This window comes from Centruroides sculpturatus, unplaced genomic scaffold (assembly GCF_000671375.1).
Source record: "Centruroides sculpturatus isolate CEXI.00-Female unplaced genomic scaffold, Cexi_2.0 scaffold661, whole genome shotgun sequence".
NCBI classification, from domain to species: Eukaryota; Metazoa; Arthropoda; class Arachnida; order Scorpiones; family Buthidae; genus Centruroides; species Centruroides sculpturatus.
The window spans coordinates 280,278-300,634 of NW_019384963.1; the positions used below are offsets into that span (position 1 = coordinate 280,278).

Consider the following 20,357-nt stretch of genomic DNA (forward strand, 5'->3'; position numbering starts at 1 on the left):
GTAATACTGGAGAGGAATCACTAAGACAGTGTGATTCAAAATGCATTTGTATTAGGGGGACCAGAAAGTAATGCCATTTCTGCACATGTCATTATTTGTTTATCATTTATCAGTTCATTGTGTACTTCAAAGCCATGCCAAAGACATTTTACGGTTAAAGTGACTTGTTTACTTATAAATAATTAAATCTTAAATTTATTTTTGCAGTTTTGGGTGAAATGGCCAGTCAAAAACCAGAAGAGGTACATAACTGGCATTGTATGCTTTTTGAGTTTCATAAGGGTAGTAATGCAACAGTTGCTATAAAAAATGTGTGTGATGTTTATCCAAGTGCATTAGACATTCGTAAATGCCAAAGGTGGTTTTCTAAGTTCAGATCCAGTAATTTTGATCTTTTTGACTTCAAATTGATTAGGAAGACAAACAACTTTAGACAATGACATGTTAAGGACGGAAGTGGAAGCAAATCCATGTCAGACAATCGAGGAACTGTCAAACACTCGTAACCAACCCTGGTCGATCATCCAAGAATATTTGCAGCAGGTTGGTAAAGTATGCAGAGCAGGTGTTTGGGTCCTACATAATATGTTCAAAGAAAACAAAGCTAACCTATCCACCACATGCAACATATTACTTCAACAACACAATACAAAAGTGTTTTTTTGATCACTGGAGATGAAAAATGGGTCCTCTATGATAATCTAAAATGCAAAAGGCAGTGGCTCTCTCTGAAAGAATTGCCACAAAGTACTGCTAAGCCAGGTTTACATCACAAAAAAGTGCTTTTGTGTGTTTGGTGGAGTATTCATGGAATTGTTCATTTTGAAGTGCTGAAACCTGGGCAGACTGTAAATGCAGATTTTTACTGTGAACAATTGGATCGAGTAAATCAATCTTTAATTGAAAAGTGTCCAGCAATTGTCAACAGAAAAGGCGTTATTCTGCAACACAATAATGCAAGACTGACTATGCAAGATGAACCCTGGAAAAAATTAATGAATTGGGGTGGGAGATACTGCCTCACCCACCATACTCGCTTGACATTGCACTATCAGATTTCCATTTATTCTGATCACTACAACACTTTCTATGTGACAAAAATTTGAAATTTGGATGATATCCAAAATGCCATCTCCAGATATTTTGCTCAAAAACCAATTGATTTTTATCTATTCGGCATTGAAAATTTGCACACTAGATGGCAAAATGTTGATAACAAGGGTGATTACATCATTGATTAAAAATAAAAACAAATAAAAAATTTATTTGTTTGAATTTAATGAAAAAAAATGACATTACTTTCTGGTCTCCCTAATATTAGAGAGAGAATAATAAAAATATGTGAAATGCTGTATAGTTACTTGAGTTGCTGTGGTTCTAGACAATTGAAATTTGGAATAGGAAATTTGTGCCAAGATCAGTTGATTTACAAATTAAGAAAGAAGTGACAGAATGCATTTATAATCCAAATCCCAATAAAATAATTCAGATTAAGATTCAAAGTTAAATGATGTACAGTTTAACCCGATTATAACGACATTGGATGTAACGACAACCCTAATATAACGTCAAATTTTTATCGGTCCCACGATTTTAGTATACTAGATAATGTTAAAAAACCCACTTGTAACGACATAAAACCCTGTTTTAACGTCATATTTGAAGCACTCTTAAATTTACAAAATTAAATTATAAATTTTATTTATCAAAGAAAATACTACGTGTTCAGTCCTAGGGTCAGAGTCCGCTTCCTAGAACGATTGTGGGTGGTACTGTCACCACCTGATTCAGTGGGGTGAGATGCGCCACCCCTTTAAACGACGTGACAGTGGGTTAGTCTGCATAGCTCTCATACTCGTGTTGTAGTTTAGCATCAAATCAGGTAAAATGGCTAGCTTAAAAAGGAAAGCGTTAACATTAGACTGCAAAGTAGAAATAATTAAAGCAGTTGAAAGTGGAAGAAAAAAGGCAGATGTATGCAGAGACTTTGGTTTAGCAAATTCTACAGGTCTCGTAAAACTTCATCGGAAATAATGAACAAAATCTACGACTTAGAAAATGACATTGATAAACAATTTTTAGGTGAAAAATGCCTACAATCTAAAATAACTGACTTTTTTTAAGTGAATATTTTTATTGTTTCTTTTTAATTGATATACATTAATTTAACCTAAAAGTGAAAGATATTGGACTTCATGTCTATTGATAGATAAGCAAGAAACGAGAAAATTATCATCCAGGCATTAATAACACCTGGATGATAATTTTCTCATTTCTTGCTTAATTTAACTTTTTGTTGCCTTTTGATTCGACATTATTCTCAAAACCGAAAGTGCCGCCATTATCGAAACTTGACAAATAAAAATTTTTTATAAAAAATAATTTTTGAAATTTTTAATTACATCGTTGTAAATTTAGACATAATAATGTAAATAAAGTTGATTTAAATGTTTAGTTTGCACTTTTATACATACGATATTAAATTAGATGAATTTTATAATAGATTCTTAAACAGACTTGATACTTTTATGGGACTGAAATTATGACCCCGCAGATAACGACACTCGGTTATAACGTCAAAAAATTGCCGGTCCCATGGATGACGTTATAAGCAGGTTAAACTGTATTTTGATTTTTTAATTATGTGAATTTAAAGGTTGGAAAAATATTTCATTTAAAAATGAATAGTTTTTAAAGTCTGTATTTACCTTTGAATTGTTAAAGAGAAAAAATAAAAATATCAAGTTTTTAAATAGTTTTATAATAAATAATGCTTGTTATGGATACTTATGAGATTGAAAAAAATGTTTAAATCTTAGACTTGCCCATTTTATCTATATATTACATAATTAAAAAAGAAAACACTAAATTTATTTCAGTTTTATAACTTTGATGATTAAAATATTATAGAAAAGTGAATTTGAATGTCAAGCTTTTAGATCTTACTGTAGATGTCCTCCTTGTGTATTACAGATGATGGAAGGCTTAGCTTGTGGTCACAGATTTTGTGTTGAATGTTGGGAAGAATATTTAAGGACAAAAATTATGGAAGAAGGAATGGGCCAAGTAAGTAAAATATAGTAACAAGTATTACTTAAAAAATTTGAATTAATTTGAAATTTGTTAATTTTAGTTAACTTAAAAATAAATAAAATAATTTATTTACATAACATTAATTAGTAAAAAGAATTATTAAAATTCTTCTTCCTTAAAATTTCTTATGAAATTCAACAAATTCAGACTTTTGATGATTATTTCTATTATAAAAAATTTGTTTTGTGTGCATAATCTAAAATATAGTAAATTCAATATTATTATTTATAGTTTATAATATTATCTTATAAATTTAACTTAAATTATTAACATTAAAGCTCATATTTCTTGATTTCAGATTACTCAGTAATTAAACTTTTAGTAATTTATTGTTAGTATTCAAGTTTTTTTTATATCAGTTATTAAAATATTTTTCATAACTTGTTAATAAATAATTAGCTATGCAACATTTGTTAAATACACCTTTAACCAGTAGGTAACAGTTTAGAGAACATTTAACATTTTGATCTGATTAATGAGCCATCTTCAGGTGTAAAAAGATGTAATAGCTATGCTAGAAAAAATAGAGGCATAAAGTAAACAACTGAGGAGAGATGGACTATGATATCACTAAGTGGTGTGAAAGATTAACTGAGAAATTGCTGGGCAGGGGGGAGAGAGTTCTTGTCTCTACTATTGATAAATATTTATTGAAGAATAAACAGTAAAATAAAACATTTTATAAAAAGAATTACAAAAAAAATTATTAGATATAATAATACTTTTAGTTGTTAAATTTGAATTTTCATTTACTATGATGTTTGTGTTGTACATGATATTGCTTTATAAAATGAATATGCACATTATATTGGTTCTTTTTTATATGGCTGGTAAGTTTGGTTAAAGTATTTATCATTATCTCTATATAAATAGAGATAGCAATACTAGGATCTTGTCCCAAATATTAATCCCAAAATTTATTAATTTTATTAGTTCAGTACTTTACACGTACTTTATGAAAATGATACTACCTTAACAAAAAAAGATGGAACTCTATATTTAGCCTTATCATTTTTTATATTATATGTATATTTGTGCATCAGTAAATAGTCAATATATTTAGGTAAATAATATTTTAATAGAATGGTTCTGATTCTTTGTAATGTATATAATTAAACGAGGAAATTAAACTACAATTTTAAAATACCTGATTAACTTAATTGTATTCAATTTTAAAATTATTTTATTACAGATCGTAAAAACAATTATAGATTATTACAAATTTTATGGAAGAACAAATTCTACAGAATGTATCACAGATTCTATTATAGACTAGCTATACCTGGTCATGCATTGCTGTGGTTCAAAATGTATCTATTATAAATGTACAACACTCCTCGCAAGAGGGAATTTCGAAAAATTCCTTTTTGGTATACATTCTCTTGACGTATCTTATTAAAACGTAATCAAAAACACAAAAAACCACATCTAAAATAGTATAATAGAAGCAGAGTTCTTCACGGTCAGCCTTAATCTTGTCCCTCTCTCCTGTGGGGGGAATTTTGACATCTATATAATGTAAAAACACACATGTATTCGAATGCAATGTTGTGTCAAAATTTCAAAGCAATTGGTTAAGAACTTTAGGAGATTTAAGATTTTGAACAAATGAACATTTACATTTTTATTTATATAGATTGTTACGCTAATTCTAGTTAGATAATGAAAACATAATTTTTCCCAGTAGTTCCTTGAAGTTAAATAAATACTTTTCCTTTTATTATCAACAAATATTTAAGAGTTAATCAAGTTAGAAAGTAACTTTCTATAACAATAACAATTGGAAAAAACATTAAAATGCTTTAATGGAATAGTTTGGATTTTTTTTCTATTTATATTTTGTGGAATTTTTTGACTAATTATGAAACTTTTAGTCTGTATCTCCTAAGAGCTTAAAAATACTGTAAATCATATTATACCAGAATTATTTCATCAATTTTAAATTTTTACTAAATGAATTTATGAAATTATTTATAATTGTATGTTAAGAATATTTTCATAGCATGAGAAACTTAAATATATTTTTATTTAATAATTAATAAATTTTTAAATTGTTTCTGATATATCCATTTATTTTTCAGACAATATCTTGTGCAGCTCATGAATGTAATATCCTTGTAGATGATGAAACTGTCATGTAGGTTAATAGTTTTATTCATTATAAATATACTTAAATATGTTATCTTCATTCAATATTTCTTAATTTTAAATTTTAATGCATTTATAGTTACAAATGTACTTTTAAAATAACATATTCTACTTCATACAAACTTTTTGTTTAAAATGTACTTTCAAATTACTGTATATCGATAAATTTTTGTGATGTTTAAGGCTGGATTTATATGCATTTAAAACTGCAATATATGCACTGTTGTAGACATGTTAAAATGCCTTGAATATTTGCCTTAAGCATTTTGCATATTAAAAGTGCTAGTAATATACAGAATACTAAAATTTATATGTTGAAATGCATATGTACTTTATTTCTGTCTGCAAGCAAATCTTACATCTATTGTCACATTTTTTTAGGTGGGAGGATAATAAATATGCAATAATAGGCAACACAAGGTATTTGAAAAGTATTGTCATAAAATACATATTAGAATAATGTTTCATATAGGAGATGTGCAGTCAAGTCAATTATGAGTAAAAGTTTATAACTTTCTATGTTATTTAAACAATCATTATTGAATTTATTTCTATGCATATACACTTGTTTACAAAATGCTTGAGGTTAAGTAGTTGTAGATTTTTGTTTGCAGCCCTGTACAAATAATGAAAGTTGAGTAAGAGCTCTTTTTAAGTTATTAACTAATTATAGATTTAGTGTTGAAGTTGATAGATTAATGTTTTGTTCCCAACTGATATCACGAATGCTACCAAAGTTAGCTTCAGTGCAACTAGAATTTTCTGTGATCAATGACTTTTTTGGCATGTTTCATGTTATGCTGATGTAAAGATGTTTCAATGTACTGAGACACTTGAAACATTTTGTTTGCTTATCTTACAATAAAGAATTTTTCTGTGTGTTTTATAAGCTCCTGTACTTATCTAATGCTGAATTGCTAACAAAGTTTTTTCTGTTTTACCCATATTGTTGATTGAACGGAAATGAATATAACAATGTTTTCCACACATGTTCAATGTGCAGAAGTTTGAGTATGATACTCACAAGAGATTTTCTTTATATTTAATTAAACATTATATTTATGCTATTTTTTGAAAGATTTAAATTGTTATATTGATTATTAAATTAATTAATATAACAATTTACAATAATTTTAATCCAATTAATTCAAATGGTTTTGAGAGATGAGAGATTTCCATGGCAATATAAAAAGTATTTGTTTATAGGAAATTAAGAGTTGAAGTTAAATGGTTTAAATGTATTTGAACATTTAACTTGCACTCTTTTAAACCGTGACATTTGAATTTTGTAAACTTGTCTGTAATTGGATGGCAGAGTGAAATTCTCATGTAAAATTGTACATGTGCAAAATAGATTCACTGCACAGATAGCAGGAAAAAACATAGCACTTGAAATCATGCAAACAAGCTATAAAGTTTATAAATATAAAGCACTTATTTAGTTCTATCTGCATCTTCATATCTGCAAAATATGCAGCAAAAATCATAAATGCATATAAAATATGCTTTATTTGACATCCTTGATTTTTTTTCTAGTTGGATTCAAACCATATTTCTATCAAGGAGAATGAATTACAAAACAAAAACAGACAATGACATACAGATTGCTGCTAGATGTTGATGAAAGTCTTACCAAACGATGAAAAAATGATGATAGTGCTGCCCTTGTGCTCCATTCCTGATACTTTTTGATCACACTAGTATACAGATTTTTGAATTGGCTTCCCCTAACTTTGTTTTGTTCTGGATTTTTCAATGCTTTAAAACTCAAAGTCAAAATAAAAAGTTTTTAAAATTTCATTTCTTAAATTTCAGTAAATTGTTTTTACTTTGTTAATTTATTAATATACTGAAATAAATAAAACAAGTTATATAAGAATATATAAAAGTTAAGTTTTGAAAATTAAAAACAACTACTAAAATAATTACACACATGTTTAAAAGTTAAGGATGAACAATGTTTGTACATAAATAGAGAAAACTGTAGGTGAATGCAGACAAATATGATAAGAACTATATTACTCAATGTCTAATACAGGGTAATACACTAAAGCTTGTAGGATTTTATGAATCAAAGCAATAAAAGTAAGTCTTTGGTGAAAAAGATACATATAGCAGTTGGACATAGGTGGAGAATGGGTGGAAAGTGCTTATCAGTACTCAGGCAGAGAAACCTGTCAGTATGGAGATAAGCATTGTTTTGAAATTTACTGAGCCACTGAATGGTTGGTGAACTTTTCTAGCTATTGCTGCTAGCAGTTGAGTTCATTCTTAACTTTTGGTCATGTGTGTAGAAGGTATTAAGTTTTAATTCCTAAATGTTTCCTAAGATAACTGTACATTTCAACTTCAGATTCTGTTGCTTTTTTCTTAATTCGTAAACCAAATTATCTTGTTACAGATTTTCTATTCCAAATTTCAGTTGTCTAGAACTGCAGCAATCAAGTAACTATACTAGCATTTGATACATTTTTATTATTCTCTCTATAATGTAAATGCATTTCGAATCACACTGTCTTAGTGATTCCTCTTCAGTATTACATCTAAAAATAATACAATACTTTTAAAAAAATAAAATAAACACAATTCAGGCTTCCATTACACAAGTAATTGCAGGCAATAATGTTTTTACTTTGTAATAATCTTAATTGTATTTATTTATTTTATTTTTTAAAAGTATTACATTATTTTTAGATGTAATACTGGAGAGGAATCACTAAGACAGTGTGATTCAAAATGCATTTGTATTAGGGGGACCAGAAAGTAATGCCATTTCTGCACATGTCATTATTTGTTTATCATTTATCAGTTCATTGTGTACTTCAAAGCCATGCCAAAGACATTTTACGGTTAAAGTGACTTGTTTACTTATAAATAATTAAATCTTAAATTTATTTTTGCAGTTTTGGGTGAAATGGCCAGTCAAAAACCAGAAGAGGTACATAACTGGCATTGTATGCTTTTTGAGTTTCATAAGGGTAGTAATGCAACAGTTGCTATAAAAAATGTGTGTGATGTTTATCCAAGTGCATTAGACATTCGTAAATGCCAAAGGTGGTTTTCTAAGTTCAGATCCAGTAATTTTGATCTTTTTGACTTCAAATTGATTAGGAAGACAAACAACTTTAGACAATGACATGTTAAGGACGGAAGTGGAAGCAAATCCATGTCAGACAATCGAGGAACTGTCAAACACTCGTAACCAACCCTGGTCGATCATCCAAGAATATTTGCAGCAGGTTGGTAAAGTATGCAGAGCAGGTGTTTGGGTCCTACATAATATGTTCAAAGAAAACAAAGCTAACCTATCCACCACATGCAACATATTACTTCAACAACACAATACAAAAGTGTTTTTTTGATCACTGGAGATGAAAAATGGGTCCTCTATGATAATCTAAAATGCAAAAGGCAGTGGCTCTCTCTGAAAGAATTGCCACAAAGTACTGCTAAGCCAGGTTTACATCACAAAAAAGTGCTTTTGTGTGTTTGGTGGAGTATTCATGGAATTGTTCATTTTGAAGTGCTGAAACCTGGGCAGACTGTAAATGCAGATTTTTACTGTGAACAATTGGATCGAGTAAATCAATCTTTAATTGAAAAGTGTCCAGCAATTGTCAACAGAAAAGGCGTTATTCTGCAACACAATAATGCAAGACTGACTATGCAAGATGAACCCTGGAAAAAATTAATGAATTGGGGTGGGAGATACTGCCTCACCCACCATACTCGCTTGACATTGCACTATCAGATTTCCATTTATTCTGATCACTACAACACTTTCTATGTGACAAAAATTTGAAATTTGGATGATATCCAAAATGCCATCTCCAGATATTTTGCTCAAAAACCAATTGATTTTTATCTATTCGGCATTGAAAATTTGCACACTAGATGGCAAAATGTTGATAACAAGGGTGATTACATCATTGATTAAAAATAAAAACAAATAAAAAATTTATTTGTTTGAATTTAATGAAAAAAAATGACATTACTTTCTGGTCTCCCTAATATTAGAGAGAGAATAATAAAAATATGTGAAATGCTGTATAGTTACTTGAGTTGCTGTGGTTCTAGACAATTGAAATTTGGAATAGGAAATTTGTGCCAAGATCAGTTGATTTACAAATTAAGAAAGAAGTGACAGAATGCATTTATAATCCAAATCCCAATAAAATAATTCAGATTAAGATTCAAAGTTAAATGATGTACAGTTTAACCCGATTATAACGACATTGGATGTAACGACAACCCTAATATAACGTCAAATTTTTATCGGTCCCACGATTTTAGTATACTAGATAATGTTAAAAAACCCACTTGTAACGACATAAAACCCTGTTTTAACGTCATATTTGAAGCACTCTTAAATTTACAAAANTATTAATATACTGAAATAAATAAAACAAGTTATATAAGATAGTCAAGTTTACTAACTATTAATAATTTAAGTATTTGAGATATTTGAATATTCAAGATCTGGTTAATACGGTGGAACCCTAATTAATGAACATAATCTGTTCCACGAGTCCATTCGTTAACCAAAGCAATTTTTCCCATAGAAATTAATGCAAATACAATTAATTAGTTTTAGATGTCAGTATTTTTGTAATTTTATTTGTAAAATGGGTTTTCTTTGATGAAAATATAAGAAAACATAGTATCTATCATTACAGCAACAAATATGTAATCTTTATTTAATAAAGTAGCACTGTACATACCTTTATTTCTACGGAGCTTAATGCTTGGAAGAGGAATCCCCCTCCATAAAAATATCAGGTAGCACTGCATCGGGAGTTTCTTCGAGTCAAGGTCTCTTTTGATAAGGAACAAGAAAGTGGTTTAAAGTTGATTGTCTTACTCTCTTAATCAAAAGTCTTCTAAAATGTGCTAGCACAGTGTCGTTCATTAAATTAATGACCCTATTAGCCACAACTTTGTTAGGATGGTGCTTCTCGATAAATTCCTGCACATGATGCCATTTTCTGCAAATTTCCTTGAACTCAGCACTGGTGATTTCTTCCCTAGCCTCTTCCTCTGACGAATGCTCTTCTTGTAAGACTTTCATCTGTTCTTCCTGCATGGCAACCAGCTCTTCTGTAGTTAGTTCATTTTGATGGTCTTTCAGCAACTCCTCCACATCTGCATCATCTACCTCTACTCTCAAACTTTTGCCAATGGACATGATTTCATGCACTTCATCAGGAGAACTCTCTTCAAATTCCTGAAAGTTTGCTATGGGACACAAGTTGGCCAAAGAATCCTCCAGGCCGATTGAAAAGTGCGGTGAGAGACCTCACTCCAGGCTTTGTTAATAAGGTTGATACAATGCAGGATGTTAAAATGCTCCTTCCAAAAAGCTCTAAGAGTTAAGTCGGTATCATTGGTAACCTGAAAACACGTGGTAAACAGTACCTTGGTATACAGCTTTTTAAAATTGGAAATCACTTGCTGATCCATTGGTTGTAGTAATGGAGTTGTGTTGGGTGGAATGAATTTGACCTTGATGAAGTCGTGTTCACTATCCAAGTCCTCCAAATTTGGTGGATGTGCTGGAACATTATCCATTAAGAGAAGACATCTAAGAGGAAGATCCATTTCCTGAAGATAATTTTTAACAGTAGGAGCAAACACATCTGTGAGCCAATCCATGAATAAAGTTTGAGTTACCCATACCTTACTATTTGCCTTCCATTGTACAGGCAGTTTGGACTTTGTCACATTTTTGCTCTTAAAGGCACAGAGATTTTCAGCATTGTAGACTAAAAGTGGCTTGATTTTGAGGTCACCACTTGCATTAGCGCAAAATAAAAGAGTGAGTCTGTCCTTCATGGGTTTGTGCCCGGGAAGTGCTTTCTCTTCTTGGGTTATGTACGTTCGTCTAGGCATTCTTTTCTAAAAAAGACCGGTCTCATCACAATTAAACACTTGATTCCAGACATAGCCTTCACTTTTTACAAACTCTGCGAATTCATCTACAAAATGCTTTTGCTGCTTTTTCATCTGAACTTGAAGCCTTCCCGTGTCTTATGACACTGTGAATGCCAGTTCATTGACGAAACCTATCAAACCACTCTTGGCTCGCTTTAAAGTCCTGCCTGTCTGCACTTGTACTGGGTGTCTGGGTCAACAAGTCATTGTATAAATTTTTAGCCTTTTCATAAATTATAGCTTCACTAACACTGTCTCCAGCAAGTTGTTTTTCATTGATCCATATTAGCAACAGTTTTTCAACTTCATCTAAAACTTTAGATCTTTGTTTCGATATCACATTCACTCCTTTAGCCACTTCGGCAGCCTCAAATGCATTTTTGTTTTTAATAATTGTAGAGATAGTCGATTTTGCCACATTATATTCTCTAGCGATGTCAGAAACACGAATGCCATTCTCATATTTTGCAATAATTTCTTTCTTTAATGCTACACTAAAATGTTTTCTATTTCCACTGTCACTTTTCTCTTTCTTTGGTGCCATATTGATTAAATATACAGTATAAATAACAAAACTAAAAAATGAAGTTTATCACACTTGAAAAAGCAATGCTTACCTCGCACTCGCCTAAGAGCAACTGAAATTTGTGAGGTTCCAGAACGGCTGGAAACTATTGTGTTGATGCAAAATTTCGTCCTGTTTTTAGCACCATCTGGCTAAAAACACAACACTGAAGTGTTATTTCTTTCACATGTGTAAAATTTTTATGTTGTTTGACAAAAGGGATCTTAGCTAGTATTTGAGAATAAAGTTGTGTTACTTAGTTGTGTTTTTAAAATTTTGTTAAGCATTACAAATGGCAGAAAATAAGGAGCATTTTTGACATATTATGCTTTTTTATTTCCGAAAAGGCAAGAATGCTTCGCAGACACAAAAAAAAAGATATGTTCTGTGTATGGTGAGGGAGCCATTGATGATTCCATGTGACGTAAGTGGTTCAGAAAGTTTCGTGAAAGCAAGCTTACAAATTTGACACAAAAAGCCGTTAAGTTCGTTATCTGAGACAAAATTTTTGCAAAATAAAAGTTTGTTAACTGATTTTGTCGTTAACCAGGGTTCCACTGTATTCAAATTTGAAAAAGTTATACTTGCCATCTCTAATTTTTAATATTTTAAGTAGTAATTTCTACAATGAGTACAAAATAATTACTTTGTATTTTTTAGTATTATTCTTCACTGTTTGACATAGACTAACATATTTAATTAGAAAATTTATATTAAATGATAATTTTTCTGCTTTTTAAAATTTTCTAAAAGTGTTTTTATTTACATTTTATTGATATTTCAATTATTAATAAAATATGAGCTTTGATATGAAATAGATTTAACAATTAATATACAGTAGAGTATCATTTATCCGAAAGCAGGTTATCCGAATCGTTGGTTAACCAAAAGCATTCCAGTCAGCAAATTTAAATTTTCGTTAGTGCTGTGGCGCTGCAATCTTTGGCTATATCTTAGGCTACTTCAATATTTTTTTTGTTGGTGTGTGTGTTTTAGCTGGCAACACTGACACTTTTGTGTGGTGTTTTTCTGAAGACTGTGTGTTGTGCTGAATCGAACGTTTTTGATACTAGATCAACTTCTAAAGTATCTTTTTTTTTTGTTTTTATATTTTTCAATATATTTATTTTGTTTGTGAAAAATAAAGAAATAATTTTAATGATATAATAGCCACGATTATTATTTTAAAAAGTATACGTTAGGCTTAACATTGATAAAATTCAACACGAAGTGATATGAAATGGAGAAAAATTTCAACATGGGATAGGTTAATATATTTTTTCGTACTAATCGGTTATCCAAACAACCTCAGTCCCCAATTGATTCAGATAAATGACGCTGTACTGTAAAATCTAAATGGAAATTACTTTATATTTAGGTCTTTCTTTCCTCAAAAGTTATATTTAATTCAGAATTTTATAAAAGTAATTTATTTATATAAATTACAAGAGAGAATACATTGTTTTGAATATTTCTCAAATTAAATTTATTAAAATTTTATTTTTACAGGAAGTTGATAAGTGATACTAAAGTTAAATTGAAATATCAGCATCTAATCACAAATAGTTTTGTTGAAGTAAGTTCATAATTGTAATAATTATTTTTGTCTGTGATAAAACTTGTGTATTCAAAATTGATTGAATGCTTAATATTTTAAATATTTAGCATTCAATATGATTAAAATTTTGGAATTACCACTGTATGATTGGATTTTTATAATTTTTATTTTAGTTTGCATATATATCTTTATGATTACTGAAATTCATATGAAAAAATGATTCAGAATATTAAGTGTTTATTTTGAATAAAGTTAATTTGATTTTAATTAAAATATGAATAAGTTAAGTTAAATACATTTTAATTAACTTTAAAAGTAAAGTTTAAAATATTACAAAAATATTCATTCTTAATATTCTGTGTGCTTTGGAAATATAGGATGATTCTAGATTATTGTTGGGGTTGAAGTGATTAACCAGAAACAACAAATTAAAATTGCTTAGAGTATTAAAATATAACTCAAAGTGTTGTTAATTATAGAATCAATACTGCAGAATAAGAAACAGTTTCAGCATGAATGCCTTTTTTTGGTATATATGATTTCCAAGTGATGATCAGTTTAGCATTTGTAGTAGACTGTATTTAAGCAACAATTATGAGGGAAGTCACATGGATCTTGTAACAATGTCCTTTATGTAGCCTCACAAGAAATCAACTGTTATATTGTGAGCATATGAGCCGTAGATTTGGTCTATCATGTCCAACCCAGCATTCAGGAAAACACATGCAAAGAAATTCTTGAACAATAAGAGCTCACAATGGTAGGGTGATGTTTTTGCTGAAATATCACATTTGGTTGATGCTGCATTGTGATTAAACTGTTTCAAAAACCAAAGTTTACACATTGCTTTCTCTTGAACAGTAACCATTTTGAAGTATGATGTCATATTATTTCCCAGACATCACATAAATCCTTTTGAGTTACACTTTCATATTCTATAAGTAGTTTTATTTTGCTGATTCCAGTTGGAAAATTATAAGATCCCAACAGTAAAACATAGAACTTTTTGAATTAAATTTAAAATGTATAAGTTTTTAGTAAATCAGTAATCAGAAGAATGAAATTTATAAATTATTTGCATTGAGAACCTTATCACAGTAAAAGAACTTGCATAACAGACAAAATCAGTTTTTAGAGCATGATCGTATTGTTCATCTTCAGTGTACAGGTCACATTTTATTTCAGTATCAAACTGTTGAGAGTGCAAGCAGTTGGAAATGATACCTGTAAACAATAGTTAAATTAGGAATAAATAATAAAGCTTTTTTAAGCATATTAGCATTGCAGTTGTCAATAAAATGATGTCATTCATTGTTTTAAAAGTGTCTTTAGTGATGTGCAAAATTAGAACATCTAAACATTCTGAAGCTCCTTAGAATCAATAATTGTTGATAAAATGAGTGTCATTGTTAGTCATTTTGAAAATATTTTTAGTGGTGATGATTTTATCAAAAGTGGCATGTATTAAGTAGTCTCCTTTATAAGCAAACTTTTCAGTTGCTTACTAACTGTAAAGTTTATTCAAAGTAAAATGAGATTTGCAAAGCTGTAAGTCAGGTTGTTAATACCATGAATCGGTGTTACTTAACTTACTCATTATGCTTCACTAATTATAAAGTGTATTGTTAGCTAACATTATTATTTATCAATATATTAAGTATTACAATAACTGAAAATGCCTTACACTACAGAACAGAAAATTTACATAATTTATAGAAAGTTACATAAAGAAAAAAGGATTAATGTATACCTAGGTAACTAAAATGACAGTGCTTAGGTTAGGTTAGGTCAGATTAAGTATATTTTTAGTAGACACTTCTTTTTTTCTTTTATTTTGTTCAAAAAGTACCATGAATCAATAACTAATGGTGTTAAACACTCGGCGGCCTGCCAGTGGCTCCCCTCTAGGGGGAATCGGTCAGGAGCACGGACAGTCAGAAGCGCCGTCATTTTAGTTACCTAGGTATGCATTAACCGAAAAAAGTTATCAAGCATTAAAATGATGATTTATACAAAAGTATCCTAAATTATCTCTATAAACATAAATCTTTATATGCAAACTTTTTAATATGTGACAATCCACAGTGCCTTTGTATAATATAAGAAACAATTATATAAATAATATAATTTTTATATTATATTATTTATATAATTATTTATATAAATAATTATATAAATTGCATAAATAAGAAAAATTTATCCAAGGAAAGTCTGAGACACTCGGATACAAAGTCCCACAAATCTTTAAATTGGTTCAGTAGAATAAACTGAATTATCTTATGATTTCATATGAAAATAATCAAATTTCAAGCCTTATAAAGCAAGAGTTGTTCATGAGCTTATTTATTTAGAGTTTAAAATTCTATCCCTTAAGTTTGTACTATTATAAATGTTTAAGATTTGTTTCTTGTGTCATATAGCATACAAGAATGCAACACAAGGGCAATTTGCTACACAGTAGAGCAGTGTTTTTCAACCTTCTTGAATACGCGACCCCTTTACAAGTTAAAAAATTCTGGCGACCCCCCTAGGGCCATATTAAAACTATATCAGTGATTTTAAAAACTATGTATTTAATTTTCTCTCTGTTGAGACAAATTATTGTTGATTAAAGTGAAAATTTCAGAAAAATTGACAATAACTTAACACACACAAAGTATGAAACTTCCGTTAATTATAACATTCGGCACAGGAAGATGATGACCTTTTTTTTTGTTTTGTTTTGTTTAGGATCAGAATTTTCAGCTTCTATGTTCCTACTTTTTATTTCTTTTTGCAAATCAGCTCAACACTTTTTCCGCTATCATTTTCTGGAGTGGACCATAATTCTCGCTGAAATTGTAGTTTTTTTAATGTAGTGTAAGACCTACAAACACTTGTCTTATTCTTTTACCCGCGACCCCACGTGTAAGGCTTTGCGACCCCCTTGGGGGTCGTAACCCACAGGTTGAAAAACACTGCAGTAGAGCATTGATTATCCAAATGTCAATCAACTGAAATGTCAGTTAACCGAAAGTTTTTCAGTCGGCAAATTTAAATTTTTGCTAGTGCTGTGGCACTGCAATCTTTGGCTATGTCTTGGGCTACTCCAATATTATTTTTGTTGGTGTGCATGTTTTAGCTGGCAGCACTGGTGCAACCATGAGAGGGTACTTAAGGATGTGCCAGGATTTGAACAAATTTCAACGATAGGTTAATATATTTTTTTGTACATAATCATTTATCCGAAAAATCGATTTTCCAAACAACCCCAATCCCCAATTGATTCAGATAATCAATGCTCTGCTATATTTGCTATTTGTAGGTCTCAGGCATAGTTCTTATTGTTTCTGATGGATAATAGATCTTACATAGAAACTTTTGTGTAATTTTATTTAAGTTTATCATAAAGGCAAGAGTAATATGAATTTTATAAGATATAAATATTTTTTATTTAAAAAAAGTCAGAAAATCTACAGCATACAAGGAGATCAAGTTCAAAATATTTGTGAATATATAAGTAAACTTAAATTTCATTATTAACACGTTTATGACATTATGAGGCACATGCGACTCATATGGACATATCTAGTTAGGGCTACAGACATAATTGCTTGTTTTTCCATGGGGCGGTGCATATATTTTGATAACATAATTCTACAAACATCATACTTGATATATCAATATTATTTTATTAGGTGCAATAAAGTATATTAATTTAATAGTACGAAGCACAGGTGACTCTTGCCACTCTGTATTAAAATAGACTACGAGTCACCCATACTCGTAACGCCTAGCAGCTGCCTAAACATTTATCTATTGGTGCCATGAATGTGTTAAGGGCATTCTTAGATAAATTAATGGTAACTCCAGTTACATAGAAATTACTAGATATTGAATATAAGTAAAGATGTAACAACAGGAACTTTGTATGGTTTTTTTGATAAAATTAATTACACGTTGAAAATTCTATTCATTAAATTTAATCCTTATTAATAAAAATAAAGGGGAGAAATGTTAATGAATGTGATTTGTTTCATTGAATTTAGGTGAAAGAAAATTCAAGAGGAACAAGTAAAGAGCCCACAGATTGCCCATTAATTTTTTATTTATTTGAAGTTTTATATATGCATAATTTGATTTATAATGAAAACTATTGCACATTACATAAATTAGATCAGCCTGAATCATTATATCATCGTCTAATTTTATTTATTTTTTTAGTGTAATCGTTTACTACAATGGTGTCCACAGCCAGAATGTAACAATACAATAAAAGTGCAATATGTTGATGCACAGCCTGTTACATGTACCTGTGGACATACATTCTGGTAAGTTTACTTTCATTTAATATTTAAAACAACATAAAATTAAGTATTAAAAAATTTTACATATAAACCTAATAGTAATATTTCAGATATATTAAATTTATAATTAATTATAATTATATTTGGAATAGAAAAAATTTTGTGAAGATAACAAAAAATAATAATGGAATCTGGATTAAATTTCTAACACTGTATATTTACTCTTTCTGCCTGAGGGTATTTAAGAAGGGCTCTTTAATTATACTCATTATGGATTTTACCAGGCTCGCAATAAAGATGGCTGGATGGTGAGGAATGGGTCCTGATATTTAGGATGAACTGCCCATGAAAAATTTCTGGGTTTTTCAACCACCATCCTCAGAATAATAGGTGGACTCTGACTGTCTTGGCTATCTGGATGTTGATTCATATATTATTAGATAACCTATTAGTTCTCATGAATCTTATTATTATTATTATTATTATATTATTATTATAAATGTTGCCAAGGGAATAAAAATATTACTGAAAAATTTTATTATATAATATATCAATAGTTTAAAGGATTAAATTCAAATTTCAGTCTTTTTATTACCTATGTAATTATACATAGGTAATAAAAAGACTGAAATTTTTCTCTCTTATTTAAAGTAATGTTCATTTAAGAACATTAAAATCAAGCTATTGAAGAAATGATAATTTTATGAGTTTGATTTGTCAAAACAGTTGCCTTTCATATTCCAGAATACATCACATGATAACTTTTCAAAAATTTAATTCATTAGAATTGTTCAGATATTGGCAAAAATTGAATTCCCTATTCATTTCACTAATTAGAGTGATAACTGAATATTAATTATGTTTCATTTTACTTATCAGCTTATCAGAACTTATTATTAGAGAGGAAAACACAGTTTGAAACTTATAAGTCTGTGTTTAAGCTAGAAAGCTTTGTTTTTTATATTTGAATTCTACACAAAGATATTTTAATCAGATTTGCTAATGTCTGTTATATAAACAGGTTAATAGAAATATCACTAAAATAAGTGTTAATAAAATTATAAAATTCCTTTAGTTTATAATAATTTAAAAAAGACTGAATATCTGAGACTTGTTAGGCAGTGAATGAACAGTATTATATTAAAACTTATTTTTATTTTACATAAATGTTAATAAATTTTAGAGTAACAAAAATTTAATATGATAAATGTTATTGAATTTCTAAGTGAGTTTAATTTGGACTATTATTTGCATCAAGTTAAAATTGATATATATATAGTTTGAAAACTGGTCACTGGGCTCAAGTTGAAAGTACATTTTGGAATTAATATTTAATGAGAAATAATAACTTCAATATGTTTAAATACAGCTGCCATTGTTCATTCCTACTCAAGCATCTTGATGATCTTAGATTCTTTGAAATTCATTATTGGTTGATAAGGTGTTGAAACTACATTATCTATACTACTGTGTGGAGGTTGCTCTGTAAAATTTTAAAAAATCAGCAACCATTTTGCCAGTTTAAAATTTTTTTGGTACTTCAAATTATTATTGTCTCCAGTTTTACTTACTAATTAATGCAGGTGTTGATAGCCTTATCAGTTTGGAATCTGGAAAGCAAAAGTAAACTTGGAAATAAGATTATTTTTGAATAATAGGAACTGTGACTTAGAAATAGAAATTATTTTTGAATAATATTTTAATGATTAACTTCAAATAACACATTTAATCACAATACTTAAACAGTATTTCACATGCTCTGTCTTGTCAAAATTTTTTTGCTTAGTTTACTGAAAAAAATGAAAAAAGTCATCCCAAAATATTTTCCAATACTGTCAGTTGATAAAAAAAACACCCATTCTGGAAACAGTGAGCATCATTACTTGAAAAGTGCCTTTGGTTCTCAACATCACTTCCTGCTTTCCTATTTGAACTTTCCACATGACAACATGACATCACTAAGGGTCTAGTGCACAGGATTCCCATTACACAGGTGCTCAACATTCTGCTGTTTTTACTGATGTGTGCTTTGTGATTCAGTTTCATGCTAAACGTTGAAATAAATGGACTATGGTTTTTATTACCACTTTAATAAAAATATTGCCAAGTGGCAATTTTAGTGCTATACAATGCACCTGACTGTGTATATGGTATTTTTACATATAACATACTGTTTGCATTTCTCAGAATAAACAACTGTTGTTTATTGTGTATATATTGCATATCTCCTTGCAAGTTGTTCTCAGTTCATTATTTAGTTACATAGTATATTCTGAATTATAACTTGCAAAGAATTAAAAAAATTTTTGGCAAATTATGTATTAGATAGATCTTTATCTTGAACATTATATATGTTAACCTTAATGTTACTGACAAGACTATGTCTTGTTTATAAAATTGTACTGCTGGTTTATGTTACCAGCTTAGAGGTATGAAGGAGTACATGCTAAGAGTTGATATTTGGCACAGAGTATTAGTTGCCCAAATCATTTGCGTATAAAAATATCCAGACTTGTAGGTAGTCGGAGGACTGAGAACCGAGTCAAAATAAAATACAAAATGGCGACCCTCTTCTACAAATAGGCAAAACAGCCACCTCACCCCATCGAATTCAGATAGGGGAGAGTACACCCACAGTCATTCTAAGAAGTGAACTCTGACCTTAGGACTGAACACGTAATTTCTTCTATGTTAAATAAAATTTGTAATTTAATTTTGTAAATTTGTGAGTGCTTCAAATATGGCATTAAAACAGGGTGTTGTCACAAGTAGGTTT

The 20,357-nt window shown here is 29.5% G+C and overlaps 1 protein-coding gene across 1 annotated transcript in view; it reads left to right on the forward strand.

The window, feature by feature from the left end:
• The window catches only part of LOC111632472 (E3 ubiquitin-protein ligase arih1-like), a 118,680-nt gene that overhangs the window by 66,238 nt on the left and 32,085 nt on the right, over positions 1-20,357 (forward strand). The window contains exons 5-8 of the mRNA XM_023376889.1: positions 2,933-3,066; positions 5,175-5,230; positions 13,247-13,313; positions 17,499-17,605. Of these exons, the coding sequence (XP_023232657.1) occupies positions 2,933-3,066; positions 5,175-5,230; positions 13,247-13,313; positions 17,499-17,605 (364 nt within the window). The remainder of the gene's footprint in view (positions 1-2,932; positions 3,067-5,174; positions 5,231-13,246; positions 13,314-17,498; positions 17,606-20,357) is intronic.